Here is a 21,663-nt window from a genome sequence, read left to right on the forward strand (position 1 = left end):
CTTGGATCTGGGAGGGTATTTTTGGGTTTTCACTCCATTTTACACTTGAATCACAATAAGAAACTTAAATAATTTAAGCTATCAATAGGAAACATTTGTGTGAGCAGCACAGCACTCCCTTGGCTTAGTTTTAAGCAATTTTAGAAGCATGTGTGTCCACAAAATGACAAAACTGTACCTTTTCCCTGGGCCAGGGAGGGTGGGGACAGTGTCCTCCTCCTTTTCAGGCCATGGGTGACAATGACATTGGCTTTCACCTCTGCTCTCTGAGGTTATCATCTGTCCAAGTCCTCACACCCCTCGTGTGAAAGGACACAGAGGTGTGTGAGACAAATCCTGTGTCCTGGTGGAGGGAGAGCAGCCAGGTTCCAAGGAGCCAGCAGTTTGTTAGAGGGCAAACAAGTCTCTTGGCAGACTCCTTTAAGGGTTTCACTGCAGCGATAAACCCACCCTGACCACAATGAAAATTCCATGTTCCTGAACACCCACACTGGCATCGCCAGTGGGCCCATGCCAGGCATCGAGTGAGGATGAGCAGCTGTTCACCACTTCCCACTGGGCATCGCTGCCCCATTCCCAAGGCACTGCTGCCCCAGCCCAGCCTCCCCGAGCCTCTGGCTTGTCTGGGGATGTGCTTTTTTTAAGAACAAGCCCCAGTAGCAGCTGCTTTGCCCTGGGAGCAGAGCCTGGAATCATGTGGGGGTTGGTGACCGAGCGCAGGGCAGTGCAGGATGGGTTCAGTCCTGTGACAGCTGGTGGCAATGATGCTGTCTCCTGCCTGTCCCTATAAACCATGACAAATCTGGAGTGGCAGGTGCCATCCTGGGGCGTGGCTGTGAGCTTAGCCCAGCGCAGAGGGTGCTGCTGGCCCAGGTGTGCGGCGTTAGAGGGTGCTGTGTCTTACCCGGAGTGTTTCCATCCTGTTCTCACTCGTTTCCTCTGCGTCCCTCTCTCCCCCAGGCTTATGCAATGATGCTGTCCCTGTCTGAGAACGCTCCCCTCCACACGTCCTCCCAGAACTCTCTGGGGGCTTGGTTGGACATGGCAGGAGCAGCTTCAGAGTCGGGGACCTTTAACCCCATCAACCACCTCTGAGAGGTCCACAAGGCACTGGCCGGAGCCCAGGCGAGGCGGCAGTGGTGCTGCAGCCATCCCAGCAAAATCCCAGCGAGCAGAAGATGGATGAGAGGGCCTCAGGGAGTCGTCTGGACTTTGGGCTGAGAAGGAAACCTGTCGCATCCGACCTACACGTCCTGCATTTTTATCTCTCCAGAGTTTTCCTTTCTAATTTATCGGAATGAACCTCTCCCAAACTGGATAACGCTGAAGCAGCCCCAGGATTTCATGAGCAAGACACGAATTGCAACAGTGCAATCAAAGATTGGCCCCTCCAACCTTCCAAACCGGTGCCACTGAGCCAGCACAGCCTGAGCAGGAGTGACAGCTTGGAACCCCACGGCAGCATTTCCTTCCCATCCAGCTGAATGGTGAAGCACCACGGGAAGAGAGCCAGGTGTGACCTGTCCCTGGTGCAATTCTGGCACAGCCACTGGAGTTATACCAGGGAAGGGCGAATTCAACCCATTTAACTGAACCCCCCCCAAAAGAATTCAGAATTCTGCGCTCCCACAGAAACATCATCCTGTCTTTTGTCCCCAGCCAAACATTGGCAAAGCTCCTCCAAGGTGAGGCCACGTTGCCTGCGGTCGTCACGAGCCACATGCAGCTCCCAGCTGAGGCATCTCCAGCCTGGAACCTTGCTGAGGTTGGGGTGACACATGTGCCACGTGGATCATCAGCTGTGCCCTGAGCAAGGCTGGGACAGCTCCCTGCCCCTCCTGGTACCTGTGAGCCCAGCATGGGCTGGGAGTGCTGGGACAGAGCCATGCTCAGCCAGGGTGGTGGAGCTCCTGGAAATGCTTGGATTTCCCCAAGCAGAGAGGCCACGGGGTAAAGCCTTCCCCAGCTTTAAGGAAATGTGTGCTGGGAGAGCCTCGCCTCACCCGGGGCAGCTGGGACACGTCTGCTCTGCCGGGGGTTTCAGGGTGCCCTCACCCCGTGCCGATGGTATCTGTGGCACAGGTCTCTGATTCACACTGTTGGTTTGGCCTGGTTTTCCCTCTGCACCGCCCGCTGCTGCTTGGCCTGTAATTTAAGTAGAAGGAGGAACTTTTCCGTGCTCCAGCAGCCTGAGGGGTGCAGAGCTCTGCCTGAGCACAGAGATAAGAATCTGGTTGTGGTTCTGATTCTAAAATTGCTCAGAGATTTTATGAATGATTTCGAATCACTGCATCTTCTCTGCTGATACACAGCATCCTCCACAAATCCTGTGGGCTTCGTGCTGTTCTCCATTGCAACTCCCATCTGCTGCTGGAGCAGGGAATTTGGAGACGACATTCCTTTATGGAATGGTTAGGAAAGCCATGGAAAAGGGCAGATGGAGGGTTCTAAGCCAGTCCAGTGTGGGAAGCCTCATTCCAGCAGGCCAAAACAATGGAACCAGCTCCCTGAGCAAAGCAGAGTTGGAGTTGGGTGCGACACCTTTGCGAGTCAGCTTGGCACCCAAGAGCACAGGTGAGGCTGATTTTGGGGAGCCTCAGAGGGCCCCCACAGGAAAGTGTCCGGGGTGGCTTTGGTACAGAGGGAACAAAAGGTAAATTAGCAGCAGCAGTGTGTTTCCCAGGAAAATTTACCCTCCCCTTTTTGGTTTTCCACAACATCCTGTGAAAGTGCCCAAGGCTCTGAGAGCACCAGGCAGTGTGACCGAACTGCTTCTCGTATTTGCACAAAGCTCCTGGGCAGGTAGAGCCTGAGAGCCGACCCTGCCGGAGGAATCCCGGCTCTGCAGAGGAGAGGGACAGCCCTGTCCCCTCCTGTCCCCTCCCCTCCCATCCCATCCCATCCCATCCCATCCCATCCCATCCCATCCCATCCCATCCCCACTCCAGCGGCTGCAGCACAGCCCTGCCCAGGCGCTTGGCCTTTAAATTATTCCCACAGGGGCCAACTGAAAATAATAAAAGGATTGTTTCTTTTCCTGATGGAATTTATTTTAATCTGTATATAACTTGTAATTTTTGGGCTAATTCCTTTCTTATTTTATTTCTTCCTTAACAGTATTTTTTTTTGCATTAGATACCATTCTTGTGAAGAAATCATGTTAATAGAAGTATGTAGTGAAGGACCAAAATCGTGTTGTCAGGGTTGGATGGTGGATAAGCAGGGAGCAGGAAGATTTTGTCCATGTGCCAAATGACCCCAGTCAGTGCTGCTGCCGATTCTCCAGACAATCATCCCTCGGCTTCCCTGTGCCTTGAACTTCCTGGGGCCCTGGAGGAAGGTTCCAGTGACTGGGAGCAGCACAGGAGGAGGAGGAGGCCAGTGGAGATGCTCTGCCTCGATGGCCCTGCTCCAGGAGAACATGGAAACGGCCTTAACCATGGGGATAGATCCATCCTGTCCCATTCCAGCTGCAGCTCCGTGACTCCTGGCAGCTGCTCGGAGCAAACCACTTGTCTGAGCATCTCTCTGGCAGGGCTGTGGCTCTGCCTGCCGTGCTGGAACAGGATCTGTGGGCAGCAGGGAGTGTTTGTGTGCCCTGAGCCATGGTTTGCTCATCCTTGAAGAAACCTTAGGGCAGGTCAGCACTGCACTCCTCAGCACAGGGAGGTGACAGAGCAGCCAAGGGAGCGGCACTGAGCTGGACACCAAAATGTGGGCCAGTATTAAGGAATGCAAGTGTTACTGTGGGGATTTTTTGGCGGTATTTATGGTCTCCCCACCCCTCTCTCAACCCTGCTGCCAGTTGTGTCATTTCTCCAGAAGCAGTTGGTCAGGTCCTTGCTCTGACTGAGCTCACGCTGTCGCTGTTCCCCTCCCTGGGTTCATCCTGGCTCCCCATGGATCTCCTGAGGGCCCCTGGCCAGGGATAGGGAGGTATTATCCAGCCAGGGATTGAGGACATTAAAAACATAGGGCTTAAAATCATGAAATGATTTTTTTTTTTCCCTTTCCATATTTCCTATTTCAGTTTCCTCCCCATTTTCTCTAGGTTATGTTGTAGAATCTCCTGACTCCTCTAATTTAGCACTGATTACAAGCTTTGTAATTTGATTTTTCCAGTTAAGATAAAGAAACAGGACGCCTCACTGAACCTCTGTTAATCTCTACCTTTCACTGGATTGCACTTGAAACGTGCTGCAGCTCAGAGCAGGTGTGGAGGTTTTGTTTTGCTGCTTTAGCAGAGAATCTCGTCTTTTCACGGCTGTTTCCCGAGAGGTTTGTGTCCAGGACGTTCTGCCATCCGAGCACTGCTGGCTTCCCAGTGCCGGGGAAGCTCTGGGAGCTTTGGTGAGACGTGGAGCTGTGGTGTCCAACCCCATGGACACGCTGTGCTCGGGATCCAGGGCAGGTGTGGGTGGCAGGGATGGGAAGTGGCTGCGGTGTGTCCGGTAGCCAGGGCACCGCTCCAGGTGTGGTTTAAACCCAGAGCTTTGTGTAGGATCTATTTATTTAAAGTATTTTCACAGCTACAACAGCACAGAGGAGAGAAAGGAGAAGCCCTGGGGATTTTTGGAGTGGTCAGGTGGGGCTGGGAGCTGCGCAGGGCTGAAGTGTCGGTGCTCTGTGAAGGGCCCTCGCTTTGGCCAGAGCTGGATCTTCCTGCCTGAGTCAGTCAGGGAGGAGGACGTGGGTCTGGTGTCTGTGCATTCCCTGCTTCCCAGCAGCTCAGAGCTCGTGGCTGGTCCTGGTGTGATCGCTGTGGCTGGAGCAGGCAGCTGGGAGCTCTCCAGTGGGATGCACTGAAGTTCTCCCGCAGGATGTGCTGAGGTGCCAGGTCCTACAGGACACGTTGAGGCACCCAGTTCTCCTGCTGGGGTGCTGGGTTCTTCCCTGGGACGTGCCCTTTGGTACTCAGGCTGCTCTGGGTGGGTGCCTTTCCAAGGTGCCCCACACCGCCAGGTCCTGCCTGGCCGGGCGCCACGGGGACGTCAATGGGGACCCCAAACCCAAACGGGGCCCAACAGCGAACACCAGCCGGGTGTGCTCAGCTGTCCAGGGACAAACACCCTGCTGGGGTCCTGTCCTCCTTCAGACAGTGCAGAGGAAGCTTTGCCCCCTCCCCAATCAGCACTTAGCCGCTCGTGGGAGCAGCCCCTCGCCGCCGTGGCACGGACGGAGCCTTTCGAAAGCACTTGCACAAAGAGGTGAACGAGTTCGACTCTAAGCATCAAAGCACTGGATCGTGAGCGCCCCGTGCCCCCACCCAGGTCAATCTGCTGACTCTACACTCGGTTTTTACGTGCTGTACTCTGTTTGTGTGTGTGTGTGTGGCGGGGGCTGGGGGGCAGCGCTGAGGACCCTGCCCGTGGTCAGTGCTGGGGACCCTGCCCGTGGTGACAGGGCCATCCCCGAGGGCAGGAGTGGCGTGGCTCGGGTCAGTGCTGGAAACACGAGGGCAAAACCCTCTGCTCCTCGTCGGTGGTCAGTAGTGTTCTCACAAAGCCATGAAACTTCTCCGTAGTGTTGAGTGAAACTGTGACTAAAACATTCTTGAATGATTCCGAGGTTCCTTTTTTTCTCTTTCTTCTGTCGTTAATTCTTATTACCACTTTGGAAGAAGAAATTTAAAGAAAAGAAAAAAAAAAAAAAAAAAAAAAAAAGAAAGAAGAAAAAAAAAAGGCAGCTTTGATTTTCCAAATGTGCAATTCACATGTGAACAAAGTAATTCTGAAAGTAATTCTCAGTGTATTTTACATTCTCGTTGCTCTCTTCAAAGCAAGAGATGTTTTGCCCTGATGTCATTTCCAGCCTGCAGAAGATGTAATTTAAAACATATATATATTGTGCTTGCAAGAATCATAAATCTGTGCATCCTATGTCATTCCTTTTCCCATTGTTACAATACAGATATGATTTAGGTTGGATTTTTTTTTCCTTTAGACCTGTATAGTGTTTTTTTAAATCAATTGTAAATGTCTGGTTTTCATATAATGTTTAAAAAACATTGAGAAAGAGGATGGTGCTTGTTCCATATCATTCTTGATTGTATATTGCTTCTGTTATGTTTATAAGTAAACTGTGCATGACTTGTGTTTAGCAGTCATTATTGTGTCCGTTTGTGAAATTTTTATTAAGAAGAAAAAAATTCCGTAGATGCACTTATTGTATATGTGATTAGATTTTGCGTCCGAGGCTCGAAGCCTCGAACTGCCAAGGAAGAAAGAAAAAAGTGTTGGCAGTTATTAATTAATATGGAATCGCTTTGTTGGGAGCATAATGAAATAAGAGATATGAAGTGTAGAAAATAATTAAAAAAAAAAACAAAAAGGCAATTTTACAAATTTCATTTTGATGCTTGTGATAAAAGACAAATGTACTTGTGTAGAGAAATTCCTTTAAAATAATGAATAGAAAAAGCTGATTTTGAGGTTAATGCTGTAGAATAGGAATGTATACCAAATGTAATCTTTCCAATGCTACAATGAATTTATACATGAGATTGATATGCAATAAACCTGTGTGCTTTTATAAGCAGTGGTCCCGAGAGCTTCTTTTCATGGAATAACCATGGAGAACAGCCCCGGGAATGGGACACTGGGTGTGTCACTGTCTGGCTTTGCTGCTCTGCGGGACCTCTGGGGTCTGCTCTTGTGTGTGCACGGTTTGTAATATTCAAAAGAGCTCCAAAAAGTTAAATTATGGCCTCCCCACTTGCTGCTGAGGTCAGAATCATAGAAACCCAGAATGATTATGGCTGGAAAAGCCCTCCCAGACCATCCAGTCCAAGCTGTGACCCATCCCCACCTTGTCACCCAGAACAGAGCACCGAGTGCCACCTCCAGCCCTTCCTTGGACACCTCCAGGGATGGGCACTCCACAGCTCCCTGGGCAGCCCCTGCCAAGGCCTGAGCACCCTTTCCATTAAAAAATTCTTCCTCATGTCCAACCTGAACCTCCCCTGGCACAACCTGAGGCCGTTTCTTCTCATCCTGTTTCTTGTTGTCCTCCTGTCAGGGAGTTGTGCACAGCCACAAGGTCCCCCCTGAGCCTCCTTTTCTCCAGACTGAGCCCCCCCAGCTCCCTCAGCAGCTCCTCACGGGACTTCTCCAGCTCCTTCCCCAGCTCTGTGCCCTTCTCTGGAAATGTTTCAGCCCCTCAGCGTCTCTTTTGTTGTGAGGAGCCCAGAGCTGGACGCAGCACTCGAGGCCTCCCCAGTGCAAAGCAGGTGCAGGCAGTGCCGCTGTGCCACATCCCACTGAAGGGGTGGGATGCTTGCACAGGGAAGAGTGAGAGTATTCCAGGGTGGGAGAATGTGTTGGGATGGGGTTCATCAGTGAGCTGATGGAAAATGTCGAGCATATTTCCTTTCAGAAGCAGAGCACAAAGTGAGTGAACTACCCAGTGATAGCGGTCAGATGGTTCAGCCCCAGGGGACCCTGGGAGCAGAAATTACTTGAAAGCCGGGTCTTTGAGCTAAAAACCCCATTACACAACTGATGAATGGCCTCGCTTCAAAAAGTCATTCATGGTGATCAAATGATGGTGTCCCACGTACGGGATAATGGCCCTTCCCCGGAGATCGGGAGGGTTTCAGTCGGAGCTGAACCCTTGAGTAGGAGCCCTCCTCTCGCTGGAGCCTTTCTCCTTATTAGCCCCGGAGGGAAAGGATAAAAAAATCTATGGGATAAGAAAGCTGTGATAATGGGGCGATTGTCAGGCAGGCCCCGGAGTGGAGAGAACAGAGGCATTTAAAAGAATATTGCTGACAAGTGGACTTTGTCATGCACAAAGTGCCTGAGATTCACCACAAACAAGTGAGAAAATGGCCCCATTTGGGGGATGAGGAGGAGCAGAACAGGGGGGCAAAAGAGAAGGTCAAGGAAAAGTCTGTTCCCAGTAAAGACACAGAGCACTGTTGAGCCTTACTGGGCAGCTGGGTTACTGGGCAGCTGTCAGCAGCCTGACCCCCCAGATCCTCTTTCCCAGTAGCTGCAGCACCCAAAAGCAGCCGAAACTGATGTTTTGTGCATCCAGAGGGACCGCCTGAGGTTACCTTTGACCACTGAAGAGCCCCTGGAGTAAGGGGCAGTCCCTGGGCTGCTGAAATACCGCGTGTGCGCCGGCCAGACCCCGAGGACAGCCGGGGCACACCCGTTTGTCACCCATTAACGTGACAGCAGAACGACACCGAATAATCCCCCCGCCTTCAGTGACCTCGGAGAGGCGGCTCGAGGGGACGGGGAATGCCGAGAGCCCAGCGGCCGGCAGCGCCGCTCCGCGCAAACACCTGCTTAAGACTCATCGAGAAGCAGTAAAACACTGTTCCTAGTGACGATTAATTAATTTTTCACTCCTGGGAAGCCGGGGCGCGGCAGGGAGCAGAGCGCTCCTCGGATCCGGGACCGGCAGGACACCGCCGCGGCTCCGGGCTCCGAGCTCCGAGGGGAACCTCCACCCCGGCATGGCCTCCGAGGCCTGCCCGGCACCTCCCCCGGTGCCGCCCCGGTCCCTCCCAGCCCATGCCGGTCCCTCCCATCCCGTCCCCGGCCCGCCCCGCCGCCGCCGCTGCTCTGGCTCCGAGGGGCGCGGGTAGGTGCGGGCGCGGCGGGGTCGGGGCTGGGGCGCTGCGGAGGGACCGGGGACCCCGGGGAGGGACCGGCACCGGCACCGGCACTGGCACCGGGGCTCCCGGGCAGCCGTGCGGGCGGCGGCCCCGAGCGAGAGGCTGCCGAGCGCCTTCCGGGGAGGGCACGGCGGGGACCGGCTGTCCCGTCCCTCCCGAGCCGCAGCCGGGGCTCGTCCTCCCGCGGCTCTGTCCCCGCTGTCCCCGAGGGTCTCGGTAGCCAGCGATGCGGAGAGGGGTTGGGTCCATCCTAGGGGGGTTTGGGTATCCTACCGTGCCCGTTTAGAGCCCAGCCCTGGGCACGCAGGGATGGAAGCACCGAGTTACGGTGCCTGTGCCCGTGTGCCACCGTGGGCAGGGATGCGGGGGGTCGATGGCCTGTGCTGCCACCGAGCCTCCCTCCAGCCCGGCACCGATGCTGCAGCCCCCAGAGCCTCTGCATTGAGGCCTGTTTATTGCTACAAGGGCTTAGGATAAGCTTCATCCTCAGCCAGGATGGGGTTAAGAGCAGAATGTGGCGCTTTCCTCGTCCGCAGGACACTTGGCAGCCCTCTGGACACAGAGCATGTGTCCCGCATCCAAGGACAGTGGAATGAGCAGCATCTCTGTCAAATGAGCTGTTGTTGATGGGTCTGTGTTGTGCTCCTGCCAGTCATTCATGCAGGGAAAAGCACGGTCCAGCCTTGGTTTGCTTCCTGGTCTTTGAAAAGGAACAGCTTGGAGATGGCACTGGCGCACAATGGGATCTCAGTTGAGGACAGCTAAACCATAATTTCTCCCGAAGTTATGTAATAAGCAGAGGGCGTAAAACGCTCTGTGTGTTCTGTGGTGGCAGAGTTCCGTAGGTGCACGGTACTGTGGGTGGCACAGGAGGGGATGAGTGACCTTAACCCCGGCTGAGGAGCCCCAGGGAGTGGGGCAGGTGTTTTTGTGGGCAGTGTGGAGCTGCCCTCGGCCTGATTTGGGGCAGGTACGAGCTTGGAGGAGCACAGGCTTCACAGCCAGGCGCCGCCGCCGGGGATTCCACAGCCCGGGGGAGGTGGCATTCAGGAGGGTGCAGACTGGCTGTGGTGGCTGGCAGCACCCCAAAGGGGAATAAGAGGACACGGAGGTGTGGCAGGAGCGGGGCTCGGTGAGGCTCCAGGCCTGCCCGGCTCAGGCCTGAGCCTGTCCAGTGCCTGCGGCACGGCCTGGCCGCTCCCGGTGCCCGGCCGCTCCCGGTGCCCGGCTGCTCCCGGTGCCCGGCTGTTCCCTGTGCCCGGCCGCTCCCGGTGCCCGGCCGTTCCCGGTGCCCGGCTACTCCCGGTGCCCGGCCGCTCCCGGTGCCCGGCCGCTCCCGGTGCCTGGCCTCTCCCGGTGCCCGGCCGCTCCCGGTGCCCGGCCGCTCCCGGTGCCCAGCTGTTCCCTGTGCCCGGCCGCTCCCGGTGCCCGGCCGCTCCCGGTGCCCGGCTACTCCCGGTGCGCGGCCGCTCCCGGTGCCCGGCTGTTCCCGGTGCCCGGCCGCTCCCTGTGCCCGGCCGCTCCCGGTGCCCGGCCGCTCCCGGTGCCTGGCCACGTCCTGGAGCCCCCAGGCTGGCCCTGGCACACGGGTGGCCCTGCAAGGCGCGCAGGCGGTGACAGCATCCCGAATGTGTCCATACAGGCCCTGCCTGTGGAGCACCTTGGGAAGGTGGAGGCCGAGTTCTGCACTGTCCCAAGGTTCCCGTGGCTCTGTGTAAATTCCTGAAGCCTCACTGGGAGGTGTCTGTCTGTCTGTCTGTCTGTCCTCCTCAGCTTGCTGCTTCTCTGAGCCTCCACCATGTCTCGGAGCCCCTCTGGTACCTCTGTGGATGACAAGACCTTGCTCCTGGAGTACCGATGCCATCCGGTGCGGCCAGAGCCCCCCAGCCCGACCTGTCCCCCTGAGAAGCGCAGCTCCACCACGGCTCCCGGTGCCACCCCAGTGTCACCCCTGGCCTCCCCCACCTCGGCCGAGCCCCGGCGCATCATCCTCAGCACGGACAGCCCGGCCGCGCTGAAGGTGGGCACCCAGCAGCTCATCCCCAAGAGCTTGGCCGTCTCCTCCAAGCCCAAGAACAGCCCCTCCCGGCACCAGAGCTTCGGGGCGAGCCGGGAACCCCTGAGCCCCGACCCGAAGAGGGCGTCCGTCCCCATCCTGGCCCTGGAGGCGGAGGATGAGGATGATGGCGGAGGGACCCTCAAGCGCAACCTGAGGAACATGTCCTACCGCGCGGCCATGAAGGGCCTGGGCGCCGAGCTGGAGCCACCAAAGGCCACTCCCTCACTGAAGCCCGTGTCCGAGGATGGCAGCGTCCTGCCCGACCGCAGCCCCGGCAGGAGCAAGGTGGGTTTGGCACCCTCTGTCACCCCTGTCAGGCAGGGATGGGGTCCTGCTTTCCTGGTGGTGACAGAGGAGCTGCAGGGCCCACAGCTCTGGCCAGTTTTGGAGCTGGTTTGCTGAGCCTGGTGTCGTGACTGGTGCCTGGGAAGCTCCGTGTCACCAGCAGATGCTGCAGGTCCCTGGAGAGCCTGGGAATAGCTGACATGGTTTTTGTGGGGAGTGGAGCTGGCTGCTCCGGGGCCGCTTGGCAGGCGGCTGCGGGATGTTTGCAGGGTGGGGCTGGCAGGGAGAGCGGCTCCAGGCGTACACAAACATGGGTGAAGCACGTCTGGGGAAAGGGAGACTCCAGAGCAGGCAAAGTCCAGGTGCAAGGGAGATTTGACAGCAGCAGTGTAGGTACGGAATGGTTGGGATCGTGACCCTGATTGCGGGAGGTGAAGGCTGAGTCACCTGGGTAAGGCAAACAGAGCTCAGACAAGAGCCAGGCTGAAAGAACAGGGCGGTGTGGGCTGACTGGCACAGGTAACTCCCCCTTTTCCTGAAGGAGTTTTCCCAGGGCCTCAGAAGTGTGGTAAGCACAGCAGGCTCTCCTCTTGCCCTCGCAGAGAGCCCTCGGGCGGAAGCGGGTGCAGAAGCGCGGCGGCTCGTTCAAGGACCGTGAGTGCTCCCATCCCTGTCCCTTCTGCCTCAGCCAAGCAAATCCCTACAAGGCTTCCCTTCCCACTGTGCTGCTCCCTGTCCACGGCCTGGGGCCATGGCTTTTGTGTCTGTTTCCCCGAAGCAAGAGGAGCAATGCTGCCCTGCTTTCCCATTCCTGGGGCAGATAACTCTCCAATTGCTGCCGTGCTGGCATCTGGATGGCTCCCAGGGAAAATGGGAGAGCTGTGGGAGGCTGTTGGGAGCAGGAGCCACGGGGTAATCACTGCAGTGCAAAGTCCAACTTCATCAGGGAGTTTCTGGCCCGGGCTCACTGGTGCTGGTGGCTCATGGCCAACAGGGCAAGGCAGCCGTGGTGGGAAGGGAAGCCGTGGGCCTGGCTGGGAGGGGCTGTGCTGACCTTGTGTCTTCTCCTCCACAGAGCCCCGGCTGTATCAGGAGATCCGTGAGAGAGGTCTGAACTCTGTCAGCCATGAGTCAGACGAGGACTTGCTGGAGGATCCCGTGCCAGAGGAGCCGTCCCCTCTGGGCGCCGCTATCGTGGTGCAGAGCTACCGCCCGGCGCAGGTGACCTGGAGCCAGCTCCCAGAGGTAGGGGCAGTCCAGAGAGTCTGAGAGCTCTGAGAGGATCATTCCACAGCGTTAGTCCTTGCACTGGGATGTTCTGGGCTGTCCAGCCCTGGCTGGGACACACAGGGTCTGCCCAGGGCCGTTGGTGCAGGTGGTGCTGCTGTGGTTGGGCTTCACCCACAGCTGAGGGGAAGGCGGGTGCTCCTTCCTGGGCTTTCCCTGCGGACTGTGGGGATGGTCATCTTCATCCAGGGAGTGGCAGCAGCCAGCTACGGGGGGCTGGGGGGCCGGGTGATGCCATGGTGGGTGATGCAGGAGTGAGTGATGATGGGCAGCGGTGGTGGTGGGTGGTGATGGGTGATGGTGGGTGGTGGTGTGGGATGGTGTGGGATGGGCGATGGGGCGGCTGACACAGCCCCAGGCCGCACTAGAGGGCGTGCAAGGACCATCGTTCCTGCTCATCCCGGCCTCTCTCCACAGGTTCTGGAGTCGGGCATCCTGCAGAGGATCTCCCCCGAGGAGCGCAAGCGGCAGGAGGTGAGAGCAGCCTGGGACATGCCCGGGAGCGCAGCAGAGGCACCAAAGGGACACACGTGGCTCTGTCAGGGTCGGCTCCAGGTGGAGCTGGGCTCAGCTCAGTTCGTGGTGCTGCTGCTTCCAGCTGCTCCATGACTGGGCAGTGCTGGGAGGGCTCACCTGCATGAATTGGTGGGGAAACAGGCAGCTCCACTGGATGCTGTTGGGAAGGGAAAACATCTTCATGCTGTGGCTTTTTAGCAACTGGGTGTCCTAAAACACACTGGGGTTATTGGTGTTGGCCAGGGCATGCATGAGGTGACAGAGAGAACCGACATGGAGCCAAGTAATTTCCAGTGGCTTCATGCCAAAAGAGTATAAACAAGATTTAGCAATTAATTCCCGGCTTTATGCAGTCGGTTTGTGCTGTTGCATCTTCCCTGCCCTGCTTTCCCCAGGCAATGTTTGAGATCATCACTTCCGAGTACTCCTACATGCACAGCCTGAGCATCCTGGTGGGCCACTTCATGAGGTCAGAGGAGCTGAAGGAGACCATGACTCAGACAGAGCACCACCACCTCTTCTCCAACATCGGTGACATCCTGACAGTCAGCACGAGGCAAGTGGGGCTGGGGGCTGGCACCAGGCAGGCCTGGGAGGGGACTCTGGGTTTGTAGTGCAAAACCAACCATCCCTTGGATTGTTGAAGGTACTCCCTGGGAGGGGGGGAGCAAACGCCTTGAGAGATGGTGCTGGGCAAGCTGTGTCCGTGTGGGAAAGCAGCAGGAGGAGGATGCAGCAGCCCTGGGAATGGCTGCGGGGGCGTTCAGGGCTTGTGGCTTCCCCATGGGACAGAAACTAAACCTCATGGAGGGCTGAGGTGGAGGAGGGATCCCGTGCAGGAATGGTGGAAGCCTGTGCCTCTGGGGAAGGTGTGGGTGTCCCTGCTGCTGGAGCTGCCCTGCCAGAAGGGATCCAGGCCCCATCTCCTCTGGGAAAACTGAGGAGAAGCTGCAGTGGGAACATTCAGTTTGTCCAGCTCTGGTGAATCATGTGGTGAGGTCATTTAAATTCTCGCCTCAGCTTCTTTGAAGAGCTGGAGAAGCGACACCAGGAGCACCTCCTGATCCCTGACATCAGTGACATCGTGGAAGAACACGCCTCAAAACACTTCAACCCCTACATCAGCTACTGCTCCAATGAAGTCTATCAGCAGAGAACACTGGATAAGCTGCTGTGAGTACAGGGCTTGGGCTGACCAGGAATTGCCTCTGAGGGGCTCTGGGCTCCAGGGTTTGCAGGGGTCAATAACACGTAGGGACATGGATGGGCCCTGTTCATCTCCAGGCCAAGTTTGAGTGTGTTGGTACATCTGTGGCTTTACCCACCTTTTGGTGGGCTCACCATCTGTCTCTGGGTGCTTTTCCACCACCTGCTGTGGCATCAGTCCCATTTCTGCCCAGCTGGGGACTCTGAGCCCGGCAGAGTGACAATGAGCACCCGAGGCAGTGCCATCACTGCCCTGCATTTCCCGTGTGTGAAGAGCTGCTGGAAAATCCTGACAACTGAAGAGCAGAGTTAATGGAGATTTCTTGTCCTGTTCCAGAACCACAAACCCCTTATTTAAAGAGACCCTGAAACAAATTGAAAGGAAACCAGAGTGTGGAGGCCTGCCAATGATCTCGTTTCTCATTCTGCCCATGCAGAGGGTAACACGGCTTCCCCTGCTCTTAGATGTAAGTAGTCACACGGTGGCGTTGCTTGGCACCTCTGGAGAGGTGACTCTGCTATTCCCTTTGGTTTGCTGAGCCCGGGACAGCCTCTGCTTGGACTTCCAGCCCTCTGGGAGCTGGGGCCTGAATGCTGAGCACTTATTCAGGAGAAGCATTTGGATAACTTTCAGGCACGTGGTGGGATTCTTGGGGTGTCCTGTGCAGGGCCAGCGGTTGGACTTGATGATCCTAATGGGTCCCTTCCAACTCAGCATATTTTGTGGTTCTGTGATTTGTATCCAGAGCAATCTGCTTCTCTGCAGGGTGTCAGGTGTGCAGCTTAAAGCTCTGTGAAGAACACTTCATGCCTTGGTGACACCCATTTGGGAGACCTGAGGTTCTTCTGTGCCGTATCTGGGTCCCCTGGTGGGGTGGCACAGGTGTCCTGAGTGATGAGTGGTCAGGCAGCCCAGCAATGGAAAGCAGGTCTTGCATTCTTCGTGGAAATCTGCTCTACATGGCAAAGCTGCTGGATGTGGGATTTCCAGTAACTGCTCCCAGTCCGTGGTGGTTTGCAGGGGTGAGGGCCAGGGGGTGGCCAGGCACGTATCAGACATGAAGCACCCAGATTCACAGCTGCCAGCACTGTTAAACCTTCCTTTGACCCCCGGGAAGGGCTCAATCAACGCGTGGCATCCTGAAATCCCTGGGAAGCAGCTGCTGCTCCCTCCCCTGTGGTGCAGGATCACTAAAGCTTCTTATCTTGGAATTCCAGACCGTCCAGCAAAAAACAAACGCACACTCTGCAGCGTACGGAGCTGCCACCCGCGCTGTGAAGGCCATCAGCAAGGTGAGGCCCAGCTGCCAGCCCTCCACCTCTCCTCCTGCCAGCTCAGCCTTCTGCAGCGCTGATCCAACACTGCCATTCCGGCCTCTCATTTCCCTCCCAGCGTCGGCTCACTTGAGGCTCCTCTGCTCCAAACAGCTGCTGGATGAACACTTCTTTTCCCTTCTCACCTTTGTCACCTGATCTTGGTTTGTTCCTTTTTCTTGTCCTCTTTTCTTCTTTCCTCTTTGGCCCATCTTTGTCCTTCCTGGGACAACTCTGGCCGTGTTTTTTGGGGATCTGAGCAAAGGGCAGTGAATGAAGCAGAGAGGGAAGTGTGGAGCGCAGGAGTCATGAGCTGTGCACTGTCCATGCTCCTGGCTGTCCTCTCGCTGTGTTTTCCCATCCACTGGTCAGTCACAGGGGCCAAAGGGCCACAGAGACTGCGGCCACCACCGTGCCAGTGATGACTCTTCCTTTCATCCCCCTGCAGAGCTGCTCTTGGCAGCACATTCCTGGTGCTCGCAGTCAGTCCCACTCTCACATCCAAGCAGAGTCCTCCCCTCTGTGTGATTGTCCATCCTCCTGCCTGGAGCTCTTCTCAGATGATTAATTCTTCCTCTTCCTGCTGCTCCTTGGTTTTGGTGCAGCTTCACTTGAGTGTCCAGGCAGAGCCCATGTGCCGTCTCTCTCCAGGAGAGCATCCCACTGCCTTTTCCCAAACCTGGCCTGAAGCCTGTGCCAGGATTTGTCTCTCTCCTGCTCAGGGAAGCAGGACAGTCCCTAATGCTGGGGGTGGTGTGGGAGGTGGATGGGGCTCAGTGTCCAACCCTTCTCCATTTCCCTTGGGACCTTTTTCTCTTCCCAGCTGGTCAAGAGCTGCAATGAGGGAGCTCGGGCTATGGAGAGGACGGAGCAGATGTACACCTTGCAGAAACAGCTGGAATTTGGGAAGAAAAAGGTGAGCTCTTGTGGAAGTGGTGGTGGGAAGTCTTGTGGGGCCTGTCTAGACAGGGAATCCTTCTGGGAAGCCTGGACTGGGCTGTTGGATGCACACGGTTTCTAAAGGGTGTGGTAAAGCCCCAGGACATTGTCACCCACTGTTGGGGTCCAGGGGCTGTTGGGGTCCAGGGGCTGTTGGGGTCCAGGGGCTGCATCTCTGGCTGTGCAGGAGTGGGGTGCACGGCTGCTCCGCCTTCCACCTGCCTCCTGGAAAATCCTTTGGAATAGACACTTAAACCCATGTGGTATGTCCGTCCCAGCTGACCCCAGGGCTGCTGCACGTTCAGTTCTTGCCTTGGTTCAGTGCTGCTGGTGAGGAGGGCAGTAACTCAGCCTGTTCCTGGCGCTGTTCCAGCCTTTCCCGCTGATCTCGGTGTCCCGGTGGCTGCTGAAGCGGGGGGAGCTGCACCTGCTGCTCTCGGAGGAGGCCGGGATCTTCCGCCGCGGCGCCGGCCGCCTCTGCCACCTCTTCCTGTTCAACGACGTCCTCATCATCACCAAGAAGAAAAGGTGAGGCTGTGGGGAGGGCCCTGCCTTTCCCTGGAGAACAGCCAGGGGGTTAAACCCAATTTCCCAAGCGGCACATACCTGAGAAATCCGTGAGATTTCCCTGGTTTGACCTTCTTGAGGTGTTCCTTGTCAGACGGAAGAGAAGCGCCCAGTCCCACCAGTGGCTTTGCCTCGGTGGGTGGGTGGGTGGGTGGCCAGCAAGTCCCCAGAGCCATGTCCCACCCTGACAATCAGCTCCAGGCTGCTCTGGCAGTGCCTGCTGAGCCTCCTGTGCCGGGCTGGGAGCTGGGAAGTGGCCCAGACCCCAGAGCTGAGGCGCTGATCCTGTCTGTGCCGCAGCGAGGAGAGTTACACGGTCATGAACTACGCCACGCTGGACCAGGTCACCGTGGAGAAGGTGGAGAGCATGGACCCACCCTCCCCTCCTCCTGGCAAGGCCGGCGGGCACCTGCTGCGGGTGGTGCTGGAGAAGGACAGCGAGGGCCGGCGGGAAGAGGTGGTGCTGTCGGCGGAGACGCTGTGAGTGGCACGCTGGGATTTTGCTCTGGCTCCTGGCATGAACTGGTGTCCTGGGAATCCTCTGAGGCTTCTGCAAAGCTCCCTTTACCCCCATGCTCCTCCTCCCAGAAACGGGGATGTGCACAGGCTTCTCCCAGGCTCTGTTCCTTCCTGTCTCTTAGATTTCCCATATAATTCCCCTATCAGCTTCTCCTGTCCAAATGAAGCAGAGCAGCTGGGCTGTGTGTGCCACTTGGGAAAAGCGTCCTTACACTGAATACTCAGATCAAATGACTCCCCTGGAAAGCATTCATCCTGCTGGGAATGTCCAGCTACTGCTGGCCACAGGGATGCTGTCCCTAAGGCTTTCTTTGTGTTTCCCTCTGGCAGGAGTGACCGGGCCCGGTGGATCGCGGCGCTGATGCACAGGGAAAAGGAGAAGCCTGACACCACTCCCAAAGGAGGTACCGTGTGCCAGAGGGCAGGCTGGCTCCGCTGGCATTCCCTGTTACACCGGAGCCTTTGCAGGCCCAGGTTTCTACCTGGTTCTCCTCCACTCCTGCCAATGGAGAGGAAAGCCCCACGCCTTGCTCCTTAGGAGTTGCCTCCTGTTATCAGTCACAATTAACCTCAAATACATTTCCTGGGAGGCGCAGTGGAATTCCAGGAATGCCTTCAGCTGTTGTTAGAGGAGGTTTGGCAAGCTGGGAGGGATAAGGGGCAGGGACAGGAGGGAATGGAGCACGCTGTGCTGTGGAGTGGTGGGTGGGCAGCCAGGGGTCATGGCTGAGCAGGGGGCTGTGTCTGCTCACTGTCCCTGCTGTCCCCTGTCCTGCAGACCTGAGCCAGGTGGAGATCATCCGCGCCTACCTGGCCAAGGAGGCTGACGAGCTGTCCCTGCAGCAGGCAGACGTTGTCCTGGTGCTGGGGGGAGAGGACGGTGAGTGCCGGCGAGGGCAGGGGCAGGCTCTGACCTTAGCAGAGCCAGGGTGGGAGAATCTTCAGTGATCACCAGGAAGTGCAATTTCACCAATTGCAGAAGCTTCCAGGAAACCCTGGCTGCTGGTGCTGTGTCCCAGCAGAGACTGAGGGAGGTGGCACTGCCATGGGCAGCTGTTGTGTTCCTTAGGGGTGACTCCTGTGTGCAGGCTGTGGCTGGCACCAGCAGTAGAGGCCTCAGGAGGGGGAGAAACGCACCCCAGAACAGGCAGTAAATCAGAAACCACCTGCCCTGCCAGCACCTCCAAGGGCGGGGAATGGTGCATCCCCAGGATCCATGGCCCTTCCTGGCCCTGTCACCCGCTCTGTTCTCTCCTAGGCTGGTGCTGGGGGGAGCGGCTGCGGGACGGGGAGCGGGGCTGGTTCCCCCAGGCCTGTGCCCGGCCCATCACGAGCCGCGTGGCCGCGGAGGGCAACGTGCGGCGCATGGAGCGGCTGCGCATCGAGACCGACGTGTAGGGACAGCCCAGAGGCACCCCTCGGCCTCAGGGACCTGCCTCAGGGACCTCCAGACCTCTGCAGACTGAGCCCACGGGGAGGAGGCAGCAGCAGAGCTGTTCTTGAACTGTGCTTGCTGCAGATCTCACCGGCCAGGACGGGTCTGTGTGACAGCTGCGACGCAGCAGCTCCTGCACGTGGGAGCTGGCACCGGGCACTCCTGGCAGTGCTGGCCCCGGTGACCTGGAACAGGCTCCAGGAGCAGCCCAGGCCTTGGCTCAGTTGGAAAGGCCGAGGCTGTTCCGGGCTCTGGGGTGCCCGCGCCGCCGTCTCCATCCCCGCTGGCACCAGGGCCAGCACCTACTGCACACCCGGTGTGGGGAGAGCACCCCCCAATCAGGGATTGTTAGGAACTGAAATCCATGTGCTTGGCTTAGGCCTCGACCCAGTTTTACCATTTGTTTCTCTTTTTTCTGTCTCTTCCCCCCACAATAATTCTTGGGCCCTTTGTCCCAGGACCTGCCCAGGTGAGGTGATGCCAGACACATTTCTGTCACTGGATGAAATACTCGATGTCAGAGTTGTTCCCATGGAGTCAGCTCTGGGGCCGGGCATGGATGCTCCAGGCAGAGGGGGAAGCAGGGGCAAGATGAGGAGCGGTGCTGCAGCTCCCACCTGCCTTTCCCTCCTCCCAAGCTGGGGAGGGGGCTCTGCCCGGGGCTCAGCCCATCACACCCCGTGCAGGGGACATGGCAGCTACAATTTTGGGGTGAGCCAACCCCACACACTGCCAGCTTCACATTCACAGGGGCAGCGCTGGTGGAAGGTCTGTTCTGATCAAACTGTTAAACTGTAAATTAAAGTAGCAATAAATCCTTGGATACCAATGAACCACGTGTTCTCTGTTAGCCGTGACAGTGTCCCTGAGTATGACAGCTCCAAGGAGCCAGGCTGTCCCAGCTATGAGCCTTAAAAAGAAGTTCCATCCTGCTGGTGGTATTGCTGTGGCCTCTGTGTGTTCTCACACAAAATGTGTATCTCATGAAACACCCTGAGTGCCAGCCTGCTGTCACCTGGAGCAGCTGTCAGCTGTATTTGACTGAGAGAGACAAGGTAAGTAGAAACTCAGCCAGGCTTTCTGTTTCTTTCTCTTTAACTGTGGAGAAAGTAACATTTTTCATCAGTGCTAAATTAAAGAAGATCCAAAAAGAGATCAAGAAAAGAGGAAGCAAACAAACTGTATTAAGAAATATGAACAGGAAAAGAACATTATATAAAAATACAGGTACAGGGTTGCTGCAGTCCCATGCTCAGACACGTGGTTTGCTCCGAGCAGCTGCCAGGAGTCACGGAGCTGCAGCTGGAATGGGACAGGATGGATCTATCCCCATGGTTAAGGCCGTTTCCATGTTCTCCTGGAGCAGGGCCATCGAGGCAGAGCATCTCCACTGGCCTCCTCCTCCTCCTGTGCTGCTCCCAGTCACTGGAACCTTCCTCCAGGGCCCCAGGAAGTTCAAGGCACAGGGAAGCCGAGGGATGATTGTCTGGAGAATCGGCAGCAGCACTGACTGGGGTCATTTGGCACACGGACAAAATCTTCCTGCTCCCTGCTTATCCACCATCCAACCCTGACAACACGATTTTGGTCCTTCACTACATACTTCTATTAACATGATTTCTTCACAAGAATGGTATCTAATGCAAAAAAAAATACTGTTAAGGAAGAAATAAAATAAGAAAGGAATTAGCCCAAAAATTACAAGTTATATACAGATTAAAATAAATTCCATCAGGAAAAGAAACAATCCTTTTATTATTTTCAGTTGGCCCCTGTGGGAATAATTTAAAGGCCAAGCACCTGGGCAGGGCTGTGCTGCAGCCGCTGGAGTGGGGATGGGATGGGATGGGATGGGATGGGATGGGATGGGATGGGATGGGGTGGGATGGGATGGGGTGGGATGGGATGGGATGGGATGAGATGTAATGGGGTGGGATGGGATGGGATGGGATGGGATGGGATGGGACGGGACGGGACGGGACGGGATGGGATGGGATGGGATGGGACGGGACGGGATGGGATGGGGTGGGATGGGATGGGATGAGATGTAATGGGGTGGGATGGGATGGGACGGGATGGGATGGGATGGGACGGGATGGGATGAGATGAGATGTAATGGGGTGGGATGGGATGGGATGGGATGGGATGGGATGAGATGTAATGGGGTGGGATGGGATGGGATGGGATGGGATGGGACGGGATGAGACGGGATGGGATGGGACGGGATGGGATGGGATGGGACGGGATGGGATGGGATGGGATGTAATGGGGAGGGGACAGGGCTGTCCCTCTCCTCTGCAGAGCTGGGATTCCTCTGGCGGTGTCGGCTCTCAGGTTTCACCTGCCCAAGAGCTTTGTGCAAACAAAGGGGGCCCTGGGCCCTGGCCAGGCCGATGTGGTGACATTGGAGTGGTGACATTCCCCGCTGCTGCAGGTGGCCAGCTCCTGGCTATGACTGGAATGGCAAACTCAGGGCTCAGGGCTGGGCGAGGACATTCCAACCGGGATTTGCATTGACCAGATGTGCGAGAGCTTTGTCCACATCCACGCAGTGTCTCTGATTGCCACACTTGATTTAGGCTTCCTTTTTCTTGGAATAAGTGACATGGGCAATGCCATGGGCTGACAAACTCCTGGTCCATGGGCTCACAAACTCCTGGCATGAAGAACAGACTCCAGGCCCCCACCAAGCTCATCCAGCACAGCGTGTGCTGTCAGCAAGGAGGCACCAGCTCTGCAGCTGAGTGCTGGAGCCCAGCATGTTTTCCCCTGGCAAACAGTCATTTACAGTAAAACACCACGGAAAATTCAAATTTAAAAAAATAATTCAAGTGAAGTGGCACATCCACAGGAGGCCCAGTCTCAAGAGAGCCGGGCACTGTCGGCCATCAGTCCTGACAGCACCGTGGT

At 56.7% G+C, this 21,663-nt stretch overlaps 2 protein-coding genes across 3 annotated transcripts in view; both read left to right on the plus strand.

Annotated features, from left to right (window-relative positions):
- The window catches only part of PRDM16 (PR/SET domain 16), a 297,820-nt gene extending 291,286 nt beyond the window's left edge, over positions 1-6,534 (plus strand). The window contains exon 17 of one of the 2 annotated variants that reach the window (XM_032131673.1): positions 961-6,534. In XM_032131673.1, coding sequence (XP_031987564.1) covers positions 961-1,095 — 135 coding nt within the window. In that variant the 3' untranslated portion in view covers positions 1,096-6,534. The remainder of the gene's footprint in view (positions 1-960) is intronic. The other variant, XM_032131674.1, reaches the window with a different exon arrangement.
- A 2,000-nt stretch (positions 6,535-8,534) lies between these two features.
- Positions 8,535-19,586, plus strand: ARHGEF16 (Rho guanine nucleotide exchange factor 16). Its single transcript, XM_032131796.1, has 15 exons — positions 8,535-8,592; positions 10,400-10,970; positions 11,573-11,624; positions 12,046-12,215; positions 12,675-12,731; positions 13,169-13,329; positions 13,794-13,946; positions 14,317-14,446; positions 15,198-15,272; positions 16,117-16,209; positions 16,606-16,760; positions 17,100-17,279; positions 17,649-17,722; positions 18,097-18,198; positions 18,577-19,586. Exons 2-15 carry the CDS (start codon positions 10,425-10,427, stop codon positions 18,714-18,716), a joined length of 2,088 nt encoding a protein of 695 aa, XP_031987687.1. The 5' UTR covers positions 8,535-8,592; positions 10,400-10,424; the 3' UTR covers positions 18,717-19,586.
- Positions 19,587-21,663: the final 2,077 nt, after the last annotated feature.

Source organism: Corvus moneduloides, chromosome 22, assembly GCF_009650955.1.
Source record: "Corvus moneduloides isolate bCorMon1 chromosome 22, bCorMon1.pri, whole genome shotgun sequence".
Classification (NCBI taxonomy): domain Eukaryota; kingdom Metazoa; phylum Chordata; class Aves; order Passeriformes; family Corvidae; genus Corvus; species Corvus moneduloides.